The following is a 25,261-nucleotide window of genomic DNA, read 5'->3' on the forward strand; positions in this document are numbered from 1 at the left end:
TCAGAGAAATGGTATTTGCTCAGTGCATTAATCATCTTTATTTATACAGTGTCATTCACAGCAACTGAGCCCTTGTCACAGTTTTGCCCCAGTTCAAAGCATGATTAAGCTCCATTAGCTAACATCTAAGCATTAAAATCAAGCTTTCTAATGATTACTTAAATGGACTCTTTTCAGTGCATTAAAGTGAGGAGAATTCACTATTACTGAATCCAAAGAAAATATTTATTTGTTTTTTTCTTCATGTTAATCTCCATGCAAGACCAACATTTACTGCAAAATAGCTAGGGCTCCAATTGAGTGATTGACTGATTGATTGATCTATAGCAGGGAATTCTTACAATGTGATAGTTGCCATTAAATAACTGGTACACCTATCTCTTCAGGGTAGCATTTTGCTGTGACTGAATCTGAAGTGGCCACAAGAAAATAAAACTACTACTAAATTCAACATTTTGCAAAATGTTCTATCAAAAGAAAACAGAAAAATACACCATACTGATATGAATTTAGAAAAGGACAGAGACCACACAGAAAGGATCCTTCTTCCAAAAGGGAGAACTTAAGCAAAGTGCTAAGAACTCTGGCCCAAATACAGGTAATCTGTTTTGCAGAAAACCAGCTGGAACTCTCGGTTCCAAATGTGAAGCTCTTGGAAACTCCTGGATCAAGCCCAGGGAAAACATCAGGACCTTAGATGTTAAGGGCTGCAGTTCAGGTTTAATGACTTATTTCTGCAAAGGCATTCAAACATCAATGCCAATTCAGTGTTTAATAAGTACATGTAAAAATAAGTACAGCATCGAGGATAAAAGTCCTTATTAGAATATATAACCCAGTGATGTTAATGAGAGCTTTTAAATGTACATATGAAGGGACAAATTTGGCTAAACATTTGCATCTAAGTGAGAATGACTAGAAGTAGCATCTTTGTCCAATCACAATAGGACATACTCTATTTACAAATAGTAAGCATACAATATAGACAGACAATATAATACATGTAAAGTGTTTATGTAATTCACTGCACATAAATGATCATAAAATCCCCTGTAATAGGTTCCTAATGGTTGTAACAATATTTTTATATTTCTCTGGCTTCTTTCCCATCCCTAACCTTTTTTAATGTGTTTTTAACTAAAAATTGTTTTGAACCTTGGATTCAAGTAACAACATACTTCCAGTCCTGCAATTGGGAGTCCTGACAATGCCACCAAATCTGTCCTAATGGAAATGGCCATTCCACTGTGTGCACTCCCTATTACTCTGCTCTGCCTATGTTCTAAGTGCCACAAAATAAGCTGCTTCTTACTTACCTCTAACAATTCACCTGTTGTTTCCCTCACCACTGCCCTTTATTTCCATTTCAAATCCCTTTGAAGTACAGCACACCTGGTTATAAAGCCCTGCACCTCTCTCCTTCTTGCTGTCCCTGTAGCCCCTTGCTAATTCTCACAGAAGCTCTCTTGCCTCTCTGCTGTGACTGACACAAACACTGCACCTCTCTCTTTAATCCCAAAGTGGTCCCACCAGTTACCCAGGAACAGTGCCTCTCTGACTCATAACTGACTCCAGCTCATCCAGGAAAATTGTGGAAGGAGCGTGGTACCGGGCGAGCTCAAACAACACCTGCCAGAGAGAAGAGTAAATGTGAAAGAGAAATTGACACAAGAAGACACTAAAGTGAACTGGCATGGAAGACAAATTAACAGCACCCACATCCCAGGGGATATCTGCTGGAAAAAAGCTCTGGCCAGGCTGAGGGTCCCTGAATCCTCTCAAAATCTGAGAGGTTTGTAAAGGAGATATAAAGAACACAGCCTTGTAATCCTGTCTTTATGTGTAAATCTTTCTGTCTAAATCCTATCAGAGTACCCTGAGAATAATGGGATAGAAGAAAATGATCCATCAGAGGATTCTGGGAACTCCTAAATTGTTACTGAGATTAAACATGTGCCTTTTGTTGTTGCTCCATTTGTACCTTTTTTTTTTTAAATAAGGATTTGAGGAAAAAAAATGCAGGTCAGCTGAAGAATAATGAAAGAAAATGCACTGATTCTTTTGATAAAAATCAAGCACTCATTTTTTTTCATGATCAAAACAAACATAAATTCCTTGAACAATCACAATTTAAAAAATGGACTGAAAGCTGAAACAAAAAATGTGGATCTGCTCTTTGGAGAATGAAGCTTCATCTAATTTTCCGTAAACATGGAGAGGCCTGTGTTAGGAGTAAGAAAACACTGTCAGTTCTTCTTGAGTAAAGTGGTTTTTGAGTTTTTAGATAAGTATCAGTAACAGTATATTAGTCTGGCACTTTTAAATCTGAACACTTGAAAAAATCAAATTTTAAAAGATACTTTTATTTTCATCACTTTGAGCTTGAAACACAGGGTTTAAGCCACTTGCCCAGAGTAAGAAGTAGACCATGACCAGTATACAATTTTACTAGAAATATAATATATAAAATACATAAAATAAATAATATATAAAATACAGAACTACCATGTAGAACTAAGCAAAACAGGATGAGAGGATGTGCCTCCAAATGACCACAAACCCCATATATACTTCCCCTTCATCAGGCACATGTGAATTTAGGATATAAATTCACACAATACTTTTCTTAGAGCTCTCCTGATCGACAACCTTACTTCATTTTTTGATTCCGCTGTAACTTTAATTAAGGGTAAAAAGCCACAAATTCAATATAAATGCATGTGCTGCAGCATGTTCACAAAAGCCTTCTGTATCATGGTGGAAGAAACCAGATTGTCCCCACACACTACTGCCAGAAAAGAAAATTCCAGGAAGCCACTGAGACAGATGTCAAGAGAATCAGTAAGAGAGAAAGGGAATGTCAGGAGAAAAATATGCAATTTTAAAGGACAAAGGAGGCAGGACGAGTAAGTGTGCTGCAGCCATTGCCTACATTTCAAGAGAGACAAACAATACAATTCCCAGAGAATAGTTTGCTGTGGTTATTTTTTTCCAAGAGCTCTGCATTTACCTGAAGTGCAGCTCAAGAGATGAGGGTAAGGCAGGTTAAGGGCTTGTGGATTTCCACTGAGCTAGTGGATGTTATGGAGAGATTCGGATGGGCAAAGACGCTGCACAAGAAGCCCTGAACCTTTTGTACCACAGCTCAGCCATGCTAGTTTATACACAAAAATGCATTTACCCACTTGCCAGCAAACTACCTCCCTTGAAACAACATTACATCTGCACTTGACTGGAAGATGTTTGTGACAAGAGAGTTCTTTGCCCCTTTTATGCCACAATGAACAATTAGGAATTTGGGGATCTAAATTACATTTTGCAGGGTGCCTAGGAGCCAACCCCTGCAAAATGGATGTGAAGTGCTCTGAAGAGGTCACTAAGCATACACTAGTTTGGAACTCTGATGGTCTGACTCCTCATCAGGCAGGCAAAGAACTCTGTTGCCTGCAGAACATCTGCTCCATCTTACATTACAGAACTGAAGTCCCACAGCAAGAATCCATTACGAGATGTCTACAGAAGTGATGTTATTCCTGCTTTCAGAACTAGGTATAACCAAAGTCATGTTTTGTCTAAATTCAGGAAAGATTATGAGTACCAGAGTCTCCAGTTCTGTGCTGAACCCAAGTTCTTCAAGGGGGAATGTGATGTTTGCTAAAGTATAATGCATGAGAGAGGAATTCTTACCCGGACAAGTTTTTCTGAATCGCCCCTCCATTTGCTGACAATGGTGGATGCTGATATGTTGAAAAAGGTTGTATTGCATTCTGTGGCAACAGCCTTAGCAAGCAAAGTTTTTCCAGTACCTACAAACAACAGCGTTTGAGAAAATCACTCTGCAAAGGAATAAAATGTGAATATTTGAATAAATTCCCCTCATCCTACTAACAGTCAGGTAAAACCAGTAAAAAACTCATAGGATGGTTTGGATTGAAACACCTTGCAATGACCAGAGACACCTTCCACTGTCCCAGGCTGCTCCAAGCCCCATCCAGCCTGGCCTGGGGCACTGCCAGGGATCCAGGGGCAGCCACAGCTGCTCTGGGCACCCTGGGCCAGGGCCTGCCCACCCTCCCAGCCAGCAATTCCTCATTCCCAATGGGCCAAAATCTGTCCCTGCCCTCTGGCCCTGGGAGCCATTGCCTGGGTGCTGTCCCTGCCTGCCTTTTCCCCAGGGGCTGTGCAGCTCTCCTGGAGCCCCTGCAGGCCCTGGCAGGGGCTCTGAGGTGTCCCTGGAGCTTCTCTGGTGCAGCTGAGCAGCCCCAGCTGTGCCAGGCTGGCTCCAGAGCAGAGGGGCTCCAGCCCTCAGAATATTTTGTGGCCCTTTCAGGATTGTTTGGAGAAACTCAGGTAATACAGAACTGCAAATGCAGATTCTCCAAACCTGAGGTAGTGCATGCTGAAATGGTCAGATGCCTTCTGTGGCAGGAAGATTTCATTGCAGAGAGAGGCTTTGCAACCTGACTCAGGTGGTCCTTGTGCCCTCTGCCCCCTTCCAGCCACATCCTGGTGTCAAAGGGGGAGCAATGGGAGCAGGGAAGCTGCACTAACAAGTAAAACACCCAGCTAGAAGAAGGCAAAGCTTCCACCCCATTCCCAAAACAACCCCTAAAAGCAGAAGAAAGGAAGGACATTTTTTACTGAGGAGGTAAACCCATGGCAGATTTATTGATATATCATAGGATCATGCCAATCTTGATTAAAATCGTCCAAGCTGAGTAAAACAGAGATCTGAGTTTTCATTCCCCTGAATTGTTAGTGTAAGTACTGTCTCTGGAAGATTCCACTATAAAAACAGCCAAGGCTCACAAGAAAGGGCAGGTTTGAGTGTCAGAGATGTACATAACCATCCAACATTCTCTCCTTTTAATTTATGTACAGAACATGCTATTTTTTAACAATCTGATCTGATTAACATTGATGATTTATCCACAGGACAAAATAAGAAGCAGTGACAAACACAGAGATGTGGTAAAAAGCTCTCCATACCTGGTGGTCCATAGAGCAACAATCCTTTCCAAGGGGACAGAATGCCAGTAAACAGCTCTGGATACTGAAGGAAAGTAATTTAGGGATTAAAAATGTATCATCTAAAACAAACTGCAAGGGATTGTAGTCCTCACCTTCACTGCTCCTAGCACATTTAAGAAACATAAGAAATTTGAAGAGAGGCATAAAACCATGCCAAAACAATGTGACATGTATGACCTGAGTACTGAGAAAAATGCTGTATTTATTATTTGAAATCTGCTTTCAGTGTTGTTTTTTTTTTTTTTTCAAGTGCAATTGATGTGACATTCTCTTCTGTAAATAATTTTTCATGGAATTAATACAGGTCAAACCCAGCTCTTCTTACAATGCCAAAGGTGCCAAAGAATTGGACCTAACTCATACAGTATTAATATTGAAAGGTAATTTTCCTGTAGAAGAATGCAGGTGCCATTTCAGATGGAACAGGAATAGTTCTGGCATGAAACAGGAACACCAACAGCCCTAACACAAATGGCCTACCAAGGCACAGCAATACTGAGAACTCTGAAACACCACCCTAACTGCAAGGAAACAAGCCCAACACTGGTTTTGTCAAAGCTATGTAGCAGCTTACCTTTATGGGATAAACAACTGCTTCCTTGACCAGCCTTTTAGCTGCATCCAGCCCTATAATATCATCCCACTTCACGTTTGGCTTATGGAGATAAATGTCCTGCAACACACATCACATCTTGTTAGCAAAACTCCTTCTGCAGTCAGATAATGACTCTGGCAAAGTAAAAGGATCGACTCAGGGATAAAATAGTGGTGCTGTTAAGTGATACAGGCCGTGTTATTTAACCCTAGGTACCAGGCACCTCCCAGGAGGGAAGAACACACAGCAATCACTTCCCCTCCAGGCCCCAGTTTCCCTAATGTATTCCTAGCAAATGTAGATGCTGAGCAGATCTTCCTCAGAGATGTTTTCTGTTAGTTTGATTTAGGAACCAACCAACATATCAAGAGCAATTGGGATAAGAAGGTTCACCAGCCCTAATATTTTGTCTCTACTGCTGCAAGTATTGGATGTTTAAAAAAAGAAGGAAAAGTAATCATAGTGACACATTGGTTCAAGTTTATACCACCAATAAAGTTCAGTAATTCCAATTACATCTGAATCTTTGAGCTGAAACACCTTCTGAGATTCATTCTTCAGTGAATTTTTCTTCCCTATTTTAAACATGTTTATTTTATAGTCACAAGTTCCACATTTCACTCATGTGCAATGTGAAAATATTTTATTTTTTTGACCTGGTGCTTAGTAACTTTGGCTGGACCTACTATTTACTTTTTGGGGTTTTTTTTTAAACTTGATGCTCAGTAACTTTATGGTTGCACCTATTATTCATGTTATTACCTATTATAATGTTAATACCTATTATTTGTGTTATTTCTTGTGTTGTAAGTAACAGTGAAAAAATTCTATATACTCCACTCTATGCAAGATTTTATATGCTGCAAGAAAAGCTGTGAAAAACTCTGCAACAGGAATAAATTTTCCCCCTAAGAATCTATCAAAAGATAGATGGCAATTAATCTAGGTCCTGAAACACTCACTAAATTAATCTCATTTAATTCATCGAACTTCCCAAATCTTCTATGAATCTTTCCATTTACCTTTATAATATTTTGTGGCTTTGTGTTCCAGGGGCTAATTGCAAAAAATATCACATCCTCAGTACAAATTTGCAGGATAAATTCTGCTCTCCAACAAAAATAGTCCACACAGACTGAAGAAAAATTATGTGGTTGCATCCAAGGGGAAAAGTTAATACAATTAGAAAAAATTATTTATATAGAATAGATTACACTTTCCCTGTCTATTAACAGTGAATTAAGATGAATCAGATTTCTGCCATTAAGTAGAGACTTACATAACTGTTTCCAAATTAAATTAGATTGTGTTATGAAATAGATATAACATGCTATTTATTTGTATTGATTTATACAGTGTTGATTACCATAGCAACTAGGAACATACCATAATGGAGCACAATTCAAAAAACACACTATAACAAATGGAAAGCAATTTTTTATTACTTTTTCTGTTAATGTAGCAGCAAAAACAACATTATTTTAAAGGTCTACCATAAATAAAAGACCAGACAGGAATTGAAACAAATGAAAATTTTCTTACTTTACTTTAAAGCTGGAAATTTCCTAAGACAGTTCTTAAGTTCTACTAAACATCAAATACAAAACTTGTGGACCAAGAATTTGGGCCATACACAGATATAAAAATCAGTCAGCAAAAGTCTTCCATGATTTTTAGAAAGATGATTTTAATCAGGTTTGCCCAAGATATTACCACTCATGATATTTATATCCAGAAACTCACAACACTACCAGACACTGTAGTGCTGAGAATCCTTTCTGATGAGTGACTCATCCAAAAGTGGTGGATGCTAAGCATTTGTGCATGCTGTAGCCACACATCCCCAGCAGACCAGGGCCTGGTTGTCAGGCTACACCTCAGCCCAGGAGTGAAATTAATGCTGCTGACAAGGCTGTGGTTCCCTCCAGGGGTCAAGCTGCCCATCCTGGAGGAATCCCCAAGTCTGGGACATGGTGCATTAATGATGCTGCTCTGGCAGTGCTAAGAATGCACAGAGAGTGCAGATCCTTTGTGTGCAGGCTGCACAAAGCAAGGCTCAGGCAAGTACTAACCCAATGGGCCTGGGCTGTCCCAGCCAGGCTGTGACACAGCCCCAGGGCAGGGCCTGTCCCTGTGCCGGCACTGCTGAGGCACCTCCAGTGCTGGGGACAGCTCTGGGCCCTCAGCACAAGAGAGACACTGAGGGGCTGGAGCGTGTCCAGGGCAGGGAACGGAGCTGGGAAGGGGCTGGAGCCCCAGGAGAGGCTGAGGGAGCTGGGAAGGGGCTGAGCCTGGAGCAAAGGAGGCTCAGGGGGCCCTTGTGGCTCTGCACAGCTCCTGACAGGAGGGGACAGCCAGGGGGTCGGGCTGTGCTCCAGAGAACAGGGACAGGAGCAGAGGGAACGGCCTCAGGCTGGGCCAGGGCAGGCTCAGGGTGGACATCAGGAGCAATTCCTTCATGGAAAGGTTTATCAAGCCTTGGCACAGCTGCCTAGGGCAGTGGTGGAATCCTCATCCCTGCAGTTTAAAAGCCATGTGGATGTGGCACTTGGGGACATGGGTTGGTGGTGGCCTTGGCAGTGCTTGGCAGTGCTGGCCTGATGACCTTAGATGGCTTTTCCAACCTAAATGATTCTCTGATTCTAAACCATGCAGGGATACCAGGGTCTAATAGTAATTTTGGTAGAAGCTATCTAGTAGATACATTCAGAACTGAGATATTGCTGTGATACTGGCACACTGCCCACAGTGACTACAGCCCTGTGCCTGGAATGGAACTGCACCCAAAGGGTGGAATCAAGGTTTCTCCCACCATCTGATCACAGCTAGATAAAACATTAGATAATAGTTGGTTTTAGCTAATATATTTAAATCTCTCTTTCCAGGGAAGTATTGCACTTTTTTGTGTAGCAAAAAGGAAATCCATGACAGTCTGCACAGCATGATTAAATTACCTGTTCCCCATTAGAAATGAATGGACTTAATTATTTCCTCCCTCTGTGCATCAGAAGGAAACATCATTACATGTAAAGAGATGACTTGTTGGGGAGCTATGTGGAGGGAAAAATAACTTGCACTATCAGTGACAGTAAAAAGAAGCAAACAGCATTCCCACATGACAAAGATAACCAACATCTCTCTACAACTGACACGGAGATCTGCTCTTACTTTGCTTACAACCACTGCAAGTTCTCTCATCTCACCAGTCATGCCAGTAAAAGCACTAAGAGGCTTCAATAATCGTTCCTAAAAAAGAAAACCGAAAGTTTTTGTCAGATTGCAGGTTATTTTTAGGCAAACTATTACATCTTTTTAAAAAAACTGATACGTTGTAGTAATATCAACTTTTAAAGTTGTAGAAATATGTGTAATAATACAAATTTTAAAGTAAAACGTACTTGCAGTGCCATATTTTCCTCTGGCAGAATCTAACCCCTAATCAACATTAAAATGAGCAGCTTTCTTAATGAATTTATAGTCCTAAATATGACCTACATAGATGAAGAAGAGTGAAAAATGTAACTGTAGGTCATGGTTTTGTCACATTCTCTTTCTGGATAGTTTCTTCCAGTGTAGCAAGTTGCCAGGCATACAAGCACCATGAAAGCTAGATGCACTATCTGAGAAACTCTGGCTTGTGTCTGGAGTGTTTACAGAAAATTTATCTCAACCATCAAAATTCTATTGTTGTCTCAACTGAAGCGAATGCTAGAGACATACTGAGCTGAAAGGAACCAGGATTTCACTCCCAGAAGTTCTGAAAGTGTCTGCAATTTTTTTTTTCATATTAAGGCCTCCTTTTTATTTGTTGCCTTTCAGATTCAAATAAACAACCACTATCAAGTATGGCTGTCCCTTCAAGGAGGAAATACACCTCTCAGAAATCCAAGGCCTTTTTAGCACTTGGGAACAAAACCAACATTGTTGCAGTATTTTGTTTTGTTCCTGGTTGTGCAAAACTCAAGTTCATATTCATTGGATGGAAATACGAACAGAAACACTTACTGATGGATCTGGATCACAATTAAGGCTGTTCAAGGGAATTCCATCTGGTGGCACTCTGACAGCATCCTGAATCATCTTGCGGTAGTCAATTATTTGGCCCTAAAGGAGAAAAATGTTGCTGTAAGCTTTACCGTGGTGGTAGCACTACTCTTAAAAATACACTGGATCAAATTTTGCTTGCAATTGCAGCAGTGTGTTTCCTTACTGCATATACAGTCCTAGCTATGGCAAAAATTTACCCCAAAAACTGTGGTATCAATGGGGATAGAACACACAACTCAGTCAATTCAATGATTTAACTGCAGAGCCTTTCACTACCTCATTCAGGAATTCAAAATTTATCTACAGTCTTAGTTATTTACCATTGGGCTTAAAAAAAAAAATATTCCTCTCTGAGTATGTTTGAAATAGTATTTAAAGCAAAAAGTGCCTCCTATGCAAAGAATTAATTTTTTTATACAAAATTATAAAACGGACTATTCAGCTGACTATACAGCAACATTTTTATATAAAAATGGAGAAAAAGCCCTACCATTTGATATTTTTTGAAACCTCTGTGCTTTTTTTTTTCCATATACATATTTCTCTGAGAAACCACATACCAGGTTTCCACCAACCTTTCTTGGGTGAGAGCTGTCTCCTCCAGTTTTGCCAATTCCTGAGATGCTTAAGCCAAAATCAGATTGATCCAGAGTATCTGCACCATCACTATTCTAAAGAAAAATGACTTTTAAAACAGATGTGTTGCCAAGTAAATGGACTGAAGGTATTACATGATAGTATCATTCCCTCTCTTCACACAGGCCCAGATGAAGTTCCAAGAGAAATATTGATCATTTAAACACCACTGTAGATTTAATTTGACTTCACCTAACTGGTGACAGCAGTGAAAGCCAGGCTCTGGAGCTCAGCAGTGAAGTCATTCCATGTACTGAGCAGAAAACTGCATTTTACATAAGAAGCAGCTCTTATGCACAGTGGAAATGACAGGCCAAGTAAAAGGCACAGCATGTCACCTCAGAAATGAGGAGCTATTTTAGGAGCTATTTTAGTAACTTCACAGCAGTTACTGCTGTAAAATCCAAAAGCCAAAATTTTGAGGTATTTTTAGGGGTAGCAATAGGTCAGAGAAGAGTTCCTCTGGATGCAGAAATATAGCCAGGCCCTTAAAAAAAGGTTGCAATAGACACAGTACTTGCCCACCAAGCTGCTGTTCCTGTCCACCCTCTGTACAGGGATAATAATAAAGTCGATTTCACAGTAATCTCACCAAAATGAGACTCTCAAACCTAAACATTACAGACCCAAATTACTCCCCCAGTCTCAAACAATTTATGCACTGTGAAGATGCTTACAACTGACACCACTTCATCCTTTATTTGTTTGTTCTGTTTTCTGGCACTCAAGAATTACTATATTGGTATTAATGGAAAAAAACCCTCTGATTGCTTTCAGTATATTCAGTATATTTCAGTATATTTCTGATTGCTCCTTTTCCTCCAATTCTTGCCTGTGACTGCCCCCAAACTCATGGCCAGAAATTCTCTCAAGGTCTTGCACCTATAATCCTTAAATGACAAAATCAGTAAAACCCATTAGTTGCACAATTATTAATTGCGCAACTCCCATCCTCTTGCTGCCTACAGACTTCCCAGACAAAATCCCATTAATTTCAACTGTACTGCTGCCAATATAGAGCATGTTTAAACCTGTCTGGGGCTCTCCTTGGTGGAGGATTTAGGTTCTCCTGTACTCCCAGCTGAAGTTTTTGATATTGATCGTTGCATTGTCTGCTGTTTGACCCTTGGTACATTCTGAGAAGAAGCTGCTGTCCTAGAATAAAGAAAAAAAAAAAAAAAAGACTTCCATGACTATTTTTTTTCTTCAAAATACCAAAATACCCAAAGCTTCCAAATAAAGCAGCTTTAGGCTAACTTTGCTTCCACTGAAGTTATGGTGTTAATCTCAATCACAGCAGAGTTCAATGCTTACTTTTTTCAAACACCCTCCCCCCCTCACTTTACCCACACTGCAGAAGCTCTGTAAATTGTTTGCCTCTCCATTTGGGAAACAAGTCTCTAATTTCCTCCAGCACATACAGAAAAAATGCACCACACAGTCAGGAGCATGGCTCTAGGCTTTGGTGCTCCTCTGGTATCACAGCATTATCTTAACCACAGTGCAGATCTGCTTTTACTATGAAAATTTTCTGCCCAGAAAAACACCCCACACATATACACACATATATCTCACCTTCTTGCTCTTCCTCCACTTCTCAGCTGTTGTTTATTTTCTGCTGAGGCAAAATGAATATTAAAATGGAAAATAATTAAGGATCTAAAAAGGGCAATTTGAACCTTTTTTCCTCTTTAAAAATATTTTTAAGCACGCAATAATGACCTTGGAAATAATAATGCATAAACAAGAACAGCAGATAAGCACTGCAAGCTTGCAAAAACTTACTGAAAACAAACTGGTGTTGGTGGGAGTGCTTTTGCTTCAAGCTTTTTACATTTTAGCTCATTCAGTCTTCGGTTTCTCTGCTTACATTTTAAAACCAGTATCATGTTCACAGTGAAATGGACATCACCAGAAATTAGATTAAGTACAATAATTTAATATAGCACACAGAATGCTTATTTAATGCTAATAATTTTTTCGTTGCTGAATTGGGAAATATGAATTTGCCTTACTCCTCTGAAGAGGAATCAAGTTCAACATAACAAAACAGAACAAATGTCACATTGCAATAGTGGTTATCAAGCTACGTTATCTTTTGCATTATTATAATTTTAAACAACTTCTGTCAAAGGAGAGCTTTTTTTTCACAAAATGTCCACCTCGCAAAGCCCAGATGTGAACTCATACAGCCAAGGATTTGTATGATGCTACCAGCATGCCCCTGGTAGCTCCAAAACACCTCTGCTTGCTGTACAATGCTCTTGCACTCATGATTCTCACACAATAAAATAATCCTTCCCAAACAGTTATTTCCCCGAAGGAGCTTGGGAACATGGTGAGTTTAGGGGCAGCAGAGCCCATGGAGCAACCTGTAATCTTATGGGTGCATCTACAACATTTCCAACTCATTGGAAATGAGCATGGAAATGACCAACCTGTTATTGTAAGACTTGCCAAGAGTGGTGCAAAGAATTCAGTTGGAAGGAACACCATGCCAAGGGTTTTATTTAGATATACAAGTCTGGCAACAGGCACAATTAAGGCATGGTGAAAACTACGGGTAGTGCTGGAGAAGAGGCTGCTTGTGCTTTAGGGAAAAAGGATGATGCCTCCCTGCCAGCATGGTCACAAATCTGAGCTTAGGTAATGGCAGACTACTCCATGCCTGAGAAGCTTTACTGACCAAAAAATGCATAATGAGAGCTTTTAAGTGCCCAAGAGTGGCTTTTTGGGAATTCTTTTTTACTTAGATCATGGATTCAGTTTTGCCTACTGCTCTGACTATGATGTGAAAAAATGCTTTATAATATTTTTTCACTCTTGCCTCATAACAAATCCTTTTTGTTATGTCCTGCAGGGCTGTTCTTCCTCTTTGTATTAACAGCAATCAACAGGGTTCTAGATGTACTTGCCTTTTTCAAGCAAATTTCAGGAAAATTCCAATTACTAAACCCTTTAATTTGGAAAACACCTTTAAGACCATCCAGTCCAATTACTCCCCAACCCCTAAAGTGGCCACCATTGATCCATGTCCCCAGGTGCCACATCTACATGTGTTTTGAACCCTTTCAGGGATATTGCTCCATCACTTCCTTGAGCAGCCTGTGCCAGGGCTTGACAACCCTTTTCATGAGGAAATTTTTCCTAATGTCTAATCCAAACTTAGATCCTTCAAGCTCTTCATCACTTACTCTCATACAGTTGTTATTATGGCTTCTCCAAGTTACATTTTGTGCTCAAGAGCAAAGCCATTCAGGGTCATAACAGAATGCTCATATTCTTATTTGCCTCATTCTGTATCATTCATCCACTATTCTCTAACCATGAGAAGAAAGTGAATAAATATATCTCTCCCATTATGCTTTGTGCTTAGCTGACATTTTCCAATACCAAAGCAGCTTTCAAAAGACAGAAAAATCCATCTTCTAGTTCCTTTATATAAAGAAAGAAGAAAAACCAGAAGGTCTCAAAGCCGCCTCTTTTAATTCTGGTGTCTTGTGCGCTAGAACTTCAGATGTGTAACTGTACATTAAATTGAACATTACATTAAACTGAACATTAAATGCTGACATACATGTCAGGGCTGCGAGCACAGCAGGGAAATAAACATTTTAGACTTTGGAAACAAAAGCTTTCTTTTTGGAACAGAGCCACATACCAGTGTCCAGGACCTTTTTGGTAATTTTAGGATACTTTTGAAATTTTACAAAATAGTAGCTTTCATATTCCATCAAAATTGTCTCAAGATCAATGTTGTCACAAACTTCAAAGCCACGTAAACCTAATTTTGTCTCTTGTTCCAAAGCATTTGCAGCATCAACATATCTGGCAATTTAAAAACAAAACAAACAAGGATCAAAAAGCTGAGAGTCATCATCTTACTCTGATTTCTGAAAGAAGCAGCAAACAACAGCACTAGTAAGCATATAGTATCTTTAACCTGTCCACAGTCCTATTTTTATAGAAGTATAAACTCTAATTTTAATAAGCTTTGTTGGTGGATCTAAAGTATTTTAAATTATATAGAGATTTTTTGCTTCAGAAACTGAAACAATTTAGCAAAGCAAACTGTGAGGACATCTCATAGTAGTTTGCCACTTCCTCACATGAACCCCAAGGCCCACTGTCCATGCAGCCAACAGAGGACAGAGAGATGCAGTACAGCAGGTCAGACACACACAATCCCACAAGGGTAGAGCACTATTATTTAAAAAACATACCCTTTCTCCATTAAATAATGCAAAATTAGAATGAGGAGATTTTTCCGACGAGCTTCTGTTCGCATCTCTTCCTGTGAATTAAGAGAGAACTCTCGATCAAATGTAATATTCTCTTTATTGCTGTTAACAACATCTAAATGTAGCCTCTGGAAACAAACAAATTAACACAACAGCATGTAAGAACTGTAAAACAACTCACTGTTAACAAACACAAGGAAAGTGGTTTTCAATCTAATTTTTCTTACACATTATCAGGGCTACTGGATGGGTAGAAACCTTTTCCTAGAGAAGAGAAAATTATTTTAGGGTTGAACAAGGAACTTACTTCCCTTACTATGGCTATGGCTCACAAAACGTTCAGACTGCTGTGAATTTCAGGATTCTTGCAGACCTGAATGCCTCAGGGACTGTGCAAGGAAACCTTGTGCTCCATCCTGGCTGTGTCCTTCCCTTGCAACCTGAAACCTGTTCTCTGAGTGCCTGGAAAAGGGGGCAGGTGAACAGGTGTGCAGGTCTGGGACCTGCATGACTCTACTACAAGGACCAGCTGTAACACTTGCTGACGCCTCTCATTTCATAGCCCTTGATGTACAAACACAACAAATGAAACACAGACACTGGAAAAATTAGTATATTGGCATAACATGACACTTGCACAATTTTCACACAGGGCTGACCAAAATCAGGACTCAACATGAAAAAATTCAATACAGAGTCAGTCCCATGGATGTCCTGGCACAGACTGGAGAACCCAAAGTCATTCACAAATGGTTCAGCAAAAAAAACATGACAGCATAAAACATCCTTTTCTTCACCCAGTGAAGCTTCAGCAGAGAGAGTATCAGATGCAGTATCAGGTAGAGGAAAAGGCACAATGGAAACAAAATCATGCAAGATGATGGAATAAAGCCTTACTCTGATGAAACATGCCACATATGCTCAGTGTCTGTAGAGAACTTCTGAGATTCTTGGGTCATAACAGGAGCTACAATGAAAGCTATAGAAATCAGGACAATGCCTTTGTCTGCTTCATTGGGACTTGAAACTGTGACCACAGGGGAAGCAGCTATGGCCAAAGACACATTTAGGTAAGTTAATGATTTCCCTTCTCTTTAAGGTAGGAAGGCATTGGGAGTTGGACACGATGATCCTCATGTGTCCCCTCCAAGTTCAGGTATTGTGTCTTTCCTCTGATTTGGATTGCTTGTGAGGACCCAGTGTGAACAGGAAGGAGAGGCACTTAATGGATGGGGAAAGAGCAATGATTTCTGTTGATTGCACAGCACACACACGTCCCTGATCACACTGCACAGTAAAGCTTCCATCCCCAGTTTCCCTCTCTTCTATCCCAACTGAGCAGCATCCCCATCCACCCACAAGGAAAAGCCCAGCCCAAGTGTCACCCACTGCCTGCAGTGACAAATGAGATTTCTGTCCTCTTCATACTGCAGACAGAGCCCCACCACCTGCATCAAGGACTTGGGCTGCTCTCTGCCCGTGCCTGGCACACAAAGATGCCAAGGAACTACTACTGACCAAGGCTGATGTTTTCAAACCCCTCAAGATAACCCCCCCAAAAGAAATATTTACAATATATAACGACCATTACTCTATTCTTTCTGGTCTCTTGGAAGAGAGAGCAACCATAGCAGACTTCTGATAGTAGAGAATCACTTATTACAAAAATCAAAGGTGTTTTTTGGGTGGTGCAAAACTAATTTACCTCTTTACACACCATTCCTTTGCAAGGTTAGACCTCCCTCTGCTCTGCACACAGTGTTGGGTATCACATGGTATTCCACTGCTAATTTCAACACTTGAGATAGCATCATCAGCTACTGTTTGATTTTAAAATAAAATCTGACAGCCTGTAAAATGTACTGGATAGAACTGGGAAAAAGTATCCCAGTCCAGCAGATGTTTCCTGGGACGTTTGCTTCAGTCGTGGGGCCATCTAGTGTCACGACTAAGGAAGAGCTGGGGTTTGCTCTTGACGTTTCCTGCACAGTCAGAGTGAATTGGCATTTCACACATTGCAAATAAGATTTGTAAAATGTTCATTCTGGTTTTCTAGAATGAAGGCTAAAACTGGCTGGGGAAATGGGAAAAAAACATAACCCCTTTCTACATTTGATATCCTCTTGAGAACGTGTTTCCAAAAGAAGTTACAATACCACTTCAGTGGTGGTACAGAGATAATTTTCCTGAATCACTCTGGGGAGAAAGGAGTGTTGTGTAAATGTTTTGTAGATTGGCAACTCTTGAATGAAGTAGAATGGTTCCTGGGAGGTGCTGCAACAAGAAATGAAGCAATTCTGAGAATTACCATGAGCAAACAGAGAACACACACACAGAGATGAAAGAGTCTTTTCCTTCTTAATCTTTTGATATTGGTGCTTGGAAAACATTTTGAATTGTTGCCTTTTTACCATTTCTCCTGGATGACCCGAAATTCTGAAACACATCTGGAGATGCAAGAAGGAAGCTGGAGTCATCACTTGCTGAGAATCCCACCTGTACATCCTTTAAAATGCAACTGCTCCTGAAGGTTTATGTTGAGAAAGATTAACTGTTGTGTTTCCTAATGTATCAAAGGGCACGGTTACAGCTACCTCTGAATATTTAAAATACAGTATGCAAACAGACTGGCCACCACAGAAGACAAACACATCAAGTGTTTAATGGAATAAACGTGGATATTCTGACAAGAGAGGAATTACCACTGCCTGATGGACTGACAGGGCTCATGATCCATGGTTGGAACTTCCCTTGAAAAGAATTTGTGTTCTGGCATGTCATCTGCTGCTGTTCATCCCCTTTTTTTACTTCTGATATCCCAAAAGCACTTTAAATTCTAGTATAAATAGTGATTGGCAGCATCTCAAATAATTTAAGTACAGGCTTGCTTTGGGGGTAGGATAGCATTGTGTCTGTGTGTGAGCCACCTACTTCAACCTCGACACAGCAATGTTCCTCTGGCTGTGCCGACCAAACAGAAGGAAAAATGGACCTTTACATCCTAAAAGAGCCCCATCTAAAAATGAGAAGAGAGTTTAGACTGAGAGGTTAATTCTATCTTTAACCTGTGTTAAGAAGAATGCAAACAGCAATGGCTGATTTTGAAAATCAAATGTGTCCAAAGAAAATTAACTAAGCTGTTAATCAGTTAATCAACTGACAATGACTTGTATTAGCTTGGACTGAAAAAAAGAACCAAGGTATCTCTGGTAGCTCAGTTCTGTGAGAGCTCTATAAACCAAAGAAAAACCAAGGACCTTTCAACATGCACCTGCTGCCAAATCACTAATCTGGTGAACAAGTGGCATATGGATTATTGCCTGACCAGCCCCACCAATCCCTTTCCCACATTTCACCATTATTTTAGCACATTATTACTTCACCATTACTTTAGCATGCACCCTTTCCAAAAGGCAGATAAGGCTCCGTGTCAGTGCCACCAGAAGCTTTATCTGTCCCCCTTGAAAGAGCTCTGTGCCTGCCCTGGTCTGCTGTCCTGAGCCCCAGTTTGTCCTCTAGGACTTACCCACTGCACTTATGTCCAAAAAACCCTCCCTGCCACAATCCAGGCAGATACCAACACTGCCCAAGACTTCTGCTGTGCTTAGGGAGGAAATGGCAGATCTCACACAGCATGGAAAAACAGGAGTACTTACAAGTGCAAAGTTACTTAAAATTCAGTTTAGCTTTATAGTGATCTAGCCTTCCTGTTTAATTAGTATTTAGAATTGCATGTTGTTTATAGCCACTGGTATTTCAATAGATGTTTAAATGTTTAAAGTTTAATAAGCTTCCATTCTTAAAAGAAAAGAAAAACATATGTAATTAAATTTTCAATTACTATAGGGGGTTTTGGTGTCCATGAAATTAATAAAACCTTAAGGCACTTAAATGTGATCTTGTTTTAAAAACTAAATAGTTGAGCACTTAACTAATTAGCTTCAACACTTTTAGTGTTATTTTCTTTATTTCTAGCTTAACAAAAGAGTGGCACACATTCCTTTTTTTGAGTCATTTTGAATTAAACTCTAATAGAGCTGTGCATCTTAGGTGCAATTGTTTGTTTAGTAATTTCCACACCTTTCACTAAAATGCATTTACATTCAAGTAAATGAATGAACCAAGTCTCTTGTGCAATTTCCTGAAACTAATGGGCCTACTAAAAGATTAATTTAACTCTAACATTTCATTATCATTTGACCCTATATATTCTGCATGAATTTTGCATGTTTGTTGGGATGAAAAATAAAGAGCTACAAGAGTAAGTTATCATCTGGGGAGCCTGGGAATAAGAACTGCTCTGCTTTAGTGCATGCACTCTAAGGGCAAACAACTGGGGCAGTCAGGATGTGTTCAGAAAGATCTCTGATTAGGAAGAGACAGCCAGGTGGCTGTGCAATCACACAGGGAAAGCACTAATTGTAACGCACCCTTCCCTCTTTGTCTTTGGGATCCCAGGATGCTGACAAGTACGGAGCTCCTCAAAATCAAGCACCATGGCCTAGTTTTCCTCCTCCGTCCCTTCCTCCACCACCCTGTATTCCCACAGCTTTGCATTCCTCATAGCCCTTTGGATATCTGCACCCTTGACAGGCTTTTCAGAATGCTGAATGTTCAGTTCTTGTCTGGCTTGCTGACCGCACTTTCTGAGAAACACAAGCAGAAAATGGAACTGGTGAGTTTTAAACAATGTATAACTTGGCTGCCATTGAATACAATTTCCCAGGACAAAGCAAGGGCGCTTTGCCCTCCTCTCTCCTCCAAATAATACGAGGCTGCTGCAAACAATAGAGTTGCCAAAGTTTTTCAAGGATTACAATGAGCTTTCATAATTAAAGACATACACCGAGCTCACCATAGAACTTATGACTGGGAGCAAGAAGGAAAAAATCCACTTGGCAGCTTCAGGTGGCTCTTCATGTCACTAGACAAAAAAAGAGGCTCCAAACTTCTGCTCTTCTGAGAAACACAAACAACTCCCTCATCTCTGTACCCAAAATACAGACTGTTACCCTCAAAAGGCCATGGAGAAGCCAGTTTAGCAAGAGCAAATCAAACCAAATCCTGTGGCACAGCTAACAGAGCTCTTGAGCTCCAGTTCTCAGTCCCACAGATGTTTCTGCATTTAGTACCCAGCATCATCTTTGGGACAAAGGCCATGCAAATCCCCACTGGTGAAGTTAAAAATCAGGTCCCCTTTTCTCCTCTCCTTCTGCGTGTTGATGCTGTTTCAATACCAACATCTTCAGGCTCCATTTGCAGTGGTTCAGATCTGAATTCACTTCAGGGCTCAGAAGGAGACCATGCTAGAGGATCCCGTCCCTAGGTAAACATATCTATCCTATTAACACTTCCTGAAGAGAGGATATTGAGGGGCAGGCACCAATCTCTTCTCTCTGGTGACCAGTGACATGATCCAAGGGAATTTCACAGAACTGGGTCAGGGGAGTTTTAGGCTGGATATCAGGAAAAGGTTTTTCCCCAAGAGGGTGGTCAGGCACTCAACAGGCTCCCCAGGGAGTAGTGCAAGGCTGCCAGAGCTCCAGGAGTGTTTTGACAATGCTCTCAAGAACATGGTGTGAGTTTATGGCTGTGCTGCGCAAGGCCAAGAGGAAGAACGTGATGATCCTTGTGGCTACCTTCCAGCCCAGAACATTCTATGATTCTACAAGAAGTTGATGTAACATCTAAAGCTCAGTCTCAGGACTCCTCCCAAAACACCTCTTTTGTGAAAAATCCTGTACTTCTCATTCTTAAGTAATAAGAGGGACTGGTGTATGCATGCACAGCATCCAACAGCTGTATGGGAAAGGCTTTTAGCAGCCTCTCTCCCTCTGGTGTAATTTAACCAGCAGATGGAAGCAAAAGAACAGGTTATGAAATTCAGCAAAAATCTTGCTATCTTGCTGTTTCTTGGCTTTCTAAAGCAAGAAGCACAGAATCATTGAATTACAAGATGGTTTGGATTGGAAGGGATCTGAAGACCATCCAATTCCAAACCCTGCCATGGCCAGGGGCACATTCCGTTATCCCAGCTTGCTCCGAGCCCCGTCCAACCCGATCTGGGGATGGGGCAATACAGCCGTGACTTCTTTTTTCCTCGTTTCTTTTTGAAAAAAAACAACGAATGGAGGAGGGGTATGGACTGTCTCCTTTGGCCGTGCCTATTGCTCCCGAACCATGTAGAGAGGGGCTGTGAGGGATTCACACCAACCCCGGCCCCTCGGGCCCAACCCCATCCCCGCCGCCATGACAACACCAACCCGCCCGCGCATGCGCAGAGCGGCCGTTCCCCGTTGACAAGGCAACCGCGACGCGCAACCGCGCAACCCGTCGGTTCTCACCGCTTCCCTCGCCTGGTGGGTGGTTTTCAGCGCCTGGCACGCGAGCTCCATGGCGGCAAGGGGTGCCGCCGGGAATGTTACCAGGAACGCCGCCGGGAATAGCGCACTGAGCGCCCGGACCCGCACCCCGCCGACCCCCGAGGGGGACAGGCGCGCCCCGCCTCCCCAGCGCAGCCAATCGGAACGTCGGAAGGCGAAAGATTGACTGAAGATCTGCCCAATCACGAGTAGAGGAGCGTGGGTGGAAGATGGCTCTGGCCAATGGGCGGCGGGCTCGCCTGTGTGGTGCAGGGCGTCAGGCGGGGGCTGCGGCTGAAGGGACGGAGACCAAAACAATCCAAAACTACCCAGAACAAGACAAACCAACATAAATCAAGCGAAATCAACTCAAAATATGCCAATCATATCCAAACCAACTGCAAACAAGCCAAATCAACTTAAAATATGCCAATCCAAGCCAAACCAACCCCAAACAAGCCAAACCAACCCAAACCATGCCAGTCCAACCAAACCCCACCCAAACAAGCCAAATCAAGCCAAAACAATGACCACAGCCCAGCTCATTCCATTGTTGGACATGCCCAGCTCACCCACTCAGCTGAGGTGTGCCTGAGAAGCAGCAGAGTGCAGTTTGCCTTTTACTTCAAGGGACATTAAAACGGAGACCACCACTGTGAGAGAGCACAGAGCTGTGAGAAATGCTCCCCTCACAGCACAGCTTGGCTCCTTGGTTCCTGCAGCCTCCTGGGGTTCAGGGTGTGAATTATTCGAGAGGTGAATTGTGCCTGTTGGATGTGGTCCAACTTCAGTCCAGCTGGAGGAGAACCTATGATCAGGCGAGATAAAACCTAAAGCTCAGTCTCAGGAAATCTACCAAAACTCCTCTTGCATGAGGAATCCTATGCTTTTCTCACACAGTGGGAAGATGAATTGATGGACATATGCACAGCTTTATGGGAAGGGCTTTTGTTATCCCTGTTCCCAAATCTGACAGCTGCTCAATTCTTGAACAGGGTAATGACCAGGTTCTCACACCATGGAACACAGCCTGGTCTAATGGAAGGTGCCCCTAACCACGACAGGGAGGTGAAACTGGATGAGTTTTAAAGTCCCTTCCAACCCAAAACATTCTGGGACTCTATATTACACTTGCTTGTCATCGCAGGCCTCCAGCTGAGTAATAATTAGCATTGACTCCATGATTCTCAGAAGGCTGAGCAATCATTTTATTATACTATACTTATTAAGAAACCCATTGCCCTTATAGACAGTCATGATACAGGTGGGCCCAACTGATCCTTCAGTCAAAACACCATCACCATTGGCCATCAAGAAATCACCCTTTGGTAAACAAATCTCCCTAACACATTCCACATGTTCACAACAGCGTGTGCAGCAAGTGAAGATAAGAATTGTTTATAATTCTTGTCTCTATCTTCTCACAGCCTTTCCCAGCACAAGGCCTGGGAAAGTTGTGTATTGCTTTCTGTGGTCAGAGAGCTGCTGCCACACTTGCTTAGCATCAAATCCTCACAAATATGTTTTTTCCAGACATCCAGATCTTCCAGAAATACTCCTCAGTATAACTGTCAATACTCCATTATGGCTTTGTCCTTTTGGTGTCACTCTGTTCCCACTCTGGAATGTTTCCCCAGCCCTTTTCTAAAACATTCCCAATCTGGTACATGCCAACACAGGCTGCAATGTGTGTTTACAGCTCAGTAGCTGTGCTGTAAATGTATATACATTCATCCTGTCAAGGATGCAATTTAATACACTTTTTTAATTACACTTGTCCCATAAGTTTTTTCAAAGTGGATCAGATTAATGTTTTACTAGCTAACTTAGGTCCCCTCCTATTAGAATGTGTGCTTAGTTTTGTGGCCTTAATGTGGTAGTAGAGTGGTAATGCATTTGTTTTTCCATTGCCATGGACTTCTTTTTTTATGGCTCTGAAAGAGAAATTCCTGCAATTGAAGTCAGAATTCAAACCATCCCAGGTTCGTCACTGTTGGGAGAATAGCCTGGGTTCAGGGCTGTGCTTGACTGGAGAGTTCTCCACCATTACTGCTAAAGGAGTAATGCTACCTTAATATGTGGTTTCCTATAGTTTTGATGGATAAAGAGAACTCTTCAAATCCTTTGAACAAAAGTTGAGGGCAGTTTTCAGAAAAACTGTCCATAGACGCAAATGCTCACCTACAGTCAGGGAGGCTGTGTTTAAGACTGAAATCCAGGCCTATGTCAATAGACATAATTTAATAAAAATAATAATGATCAAGTAAGCAACTTCAAAACAAAATTAAAACATTTTGCTGTTAGTCCTATTACCAAAATATAGGTGTATTACTGTGGTATGTTAGGATGGGCAGGCAAAATTAATTTATATATATAAATTATATATATATATTATATATATATATATATATATAATATATATAATAAATTATATATATATTATATATTATATATAATATATATTTATATATATTATATTCTAATCAAAACTGATTAGAATATATATATATGAATATATATATGAATATATGAATATATTAAGTTTCTAATTTTCTAAACTTTAATATATCTATTGTCAATGAAGTTATATATAACTATATTCATCATGTCACTTTGTTGCCTTTGTCCCAAACTGGAATTGAAACTTGGGGTAACATTAGGAAGGAGGTAGGTAATATAAAAAAGGATCTTTAATGAAGGCCTTCAGGGGCAGTTATGGAAAGATGTCCACAAAAGCCCACTACCCCGCAGGGGTGAGTGCATTTTTATAGGTTTTAGGAAATTAGCATAATTGATGAAAAGCACCAGTTAGGAGGACAAGTGGTGATGCAGTTCCCCCCCAGGCCAAGCCCCTTCTCTGCAGTCCCCCCTTCAGCACTAGCTGTACTTTGCCCATGAAAATGTGTCTTGAAGGCTGTTCTCAGCCTTGACTCCCAGGAAAAGCCAAGATAGCAGCGAGCCTTGTGCCTCCTGGGGCTTGGAGCTCTGGAATTTGTTTTGTCCTTCTGCTTAGGGAAGGGCCATAGAAACCTACTGGGGAAACTAGCTACTAGTACAATAAATGATAGAGTTACAAATAGGTGTGTGAAGAATGCAGACAACATATAAAAGAAAAAAAGGCAAAACCCAAACAGCATGACCTTGACAGAAGATTATGTCCCATCCAAACTCTGTTTTGTCAAACAGCTGCATAGAAAATGCAGATACAATGCAGACACATAAATTATTTCTTTCCAATAAGCAAGCTCAGAGAACCACAGGATAGTTGGGGTTGGAATGGACTTTGAAGACCATCCAGTTCCAATGCCCTGCCTTGAACAGGGACACCTTCCACTAGCCCAGGTTACTCCAAGCCCTGTCCAACTTCAGTATCCAACTTAGAGTATTTTGTCTTATAGCCAGAGCACACATATTTTTTGTTAGCAGCATGATTAAGGGTGTTTTTCAGGCTCTCTGCTTTGACAGCTCTAGACCTCACACAACAGGGTTGTAGGCACTGACCACCACTTAAATATTTTTGCCATTCACTTATAATGTTACCTTAAAAAGTACATGACTGTGGGATACAAGAGATGATGGAGAAGCTTAAGGCTGACCTCATGAAATTCCTTCCTTTAAACACAGTACACACAAAACAAATCTACCTTCCACCCAGTCACCCCAGCCCTGCCTGCAGTTCACACTCCGCAGTTTATTAGCAGCTGGTTAAGCAGCACAGGAGGGGTTTGATGAGGTATAATGCTGATAAAAGCAATTGTTGCAGTCCTGCGAGCAGCTGTAGAGTGGTTTTGTTTGTTGTTTTGGGCTTTTTTTTTATTTTGGTTCTTTTTTTTTAAACGGCGGTGTTTGTGGAAGTCTGGGAGGGTTTATTTGGATGTTCAGATTTTTTTCTGTAGTTAACACAGCTGTGGGAACAGGCAGTGCTTATACAGACATACTGTGCATAGCACTAGAATACTAGAAAAGGTTGAAAACAGGTGGGGCTTTTTTCCCCTAACAAGCCTCAGTTTAGGGGGTAGGTTGCTTAGCACCTATAGGCTCGTTCCTTACCCTAATTAGAGCCTACTGGGGAAGACAAAAACCCCAGTGACTAATTCAGTGATTTTTCTGGGAGATAGTAGTATGCACTAGCTGCCTGGAGGAAGGTCTCCTCCTCCAATGGCTGATGCTGGGCCAAGTTTAAACACTAATGCAAAAAATGCCCAAGAGGAGAGCCTGGGAACTGATTCAGGAGCTGCAGCAGTAGATTTAGTGAGAAGGAGGAGGAGAAGAAGAAAGTGGCATTACAGATGGAGGTCCAAGAAGAAGCAGAAGTTTCTGATCCCAGAAGAATTTCTGACATTTGAGGT

The 25,261-nt window shown here is 41.1% G+C and overlaps 1 protein-coding gene across 7 annotated transcripts in view; it reads right to left on the reverse strand.

Moving 5' to 3' along the window:
* KATNAL2 (katanin catalytic subunit A1 like 2) overlaps positions 1–21,073 on the reverse strand; it is a 28,837-nt gene extending 7,764 nt beyond the window's left edge. Inside the window, exons 1-12 of one of the 7 annotated variants that reach the window (XM_005490118.4) lie at positions 20,895–21,072; positions 14,533–14,603; positions 13,971–14,137; positions 11,885–11,927; positions 11,341–11,464; positions 10,249–10,344; positions 9,632–9,730; positions 8,795–8,872; positions 5,606–5,704; positions 4,990–5,053; positions 3,688–3,806; positions 1,538–1,629 (exon numbers count right to left, since the gene is read on the reverse strand). In XM_005490118.4, the coding sequence (XP_005490175.1) occupies positions 1,538–1,629; positions 3,688–3,806; positions 4,990–5,053; positions 5,606–5,704; positions 8,795–8,872; positions 9,632–9,730; positions 10,249–10,344; positions 11,341–11,464; positions 11,885–11,927; positions 13,971–14,137; positions 14,533–14,603; positions 20,895–20,945 (1,103 nt within the window). In that variant the 5' untranslated portion in view covers positions 20,946–21,072. Of the gene's footprint in view, positions 1–1,537; positions 1,630–3,687; positions 3,807–4,989; positions 5,054–5,605; positions 5,705–8,794; positions 8,873–9,631; positions 9,731–10,248; positions 10,345–11,340; positions 11,465–11,884; positions 11,928–13,970; positions 14,138–14,532; positions 14,679–20,894 lie in introns of all 7 variants that reach the window. The other 6 variants (XM_074533702.1, XM_074533701.1, XM_074533703.1 and 3 more) reach the window with 6 other exon arrangements.
* Between the last annotated feature and the right edge of the window lie 4,188 nt (positions 21,074–25,261).

Source organism: Zonotrichia albicollis, chromosome Z (genome assembly GCF_047830755.1).
Source record: "Zonotrichia albicollis isolate bZonAlb1 chromosome Z, bZonAlb1.hap1, whole genome shotgun sequence".
Lineage (NCBI taxonomy): Eukaryota > Metazoa > Chordata > Aves > Passeriformes > Passerellidae > Zonotrichia > Zonotrichia albicollis.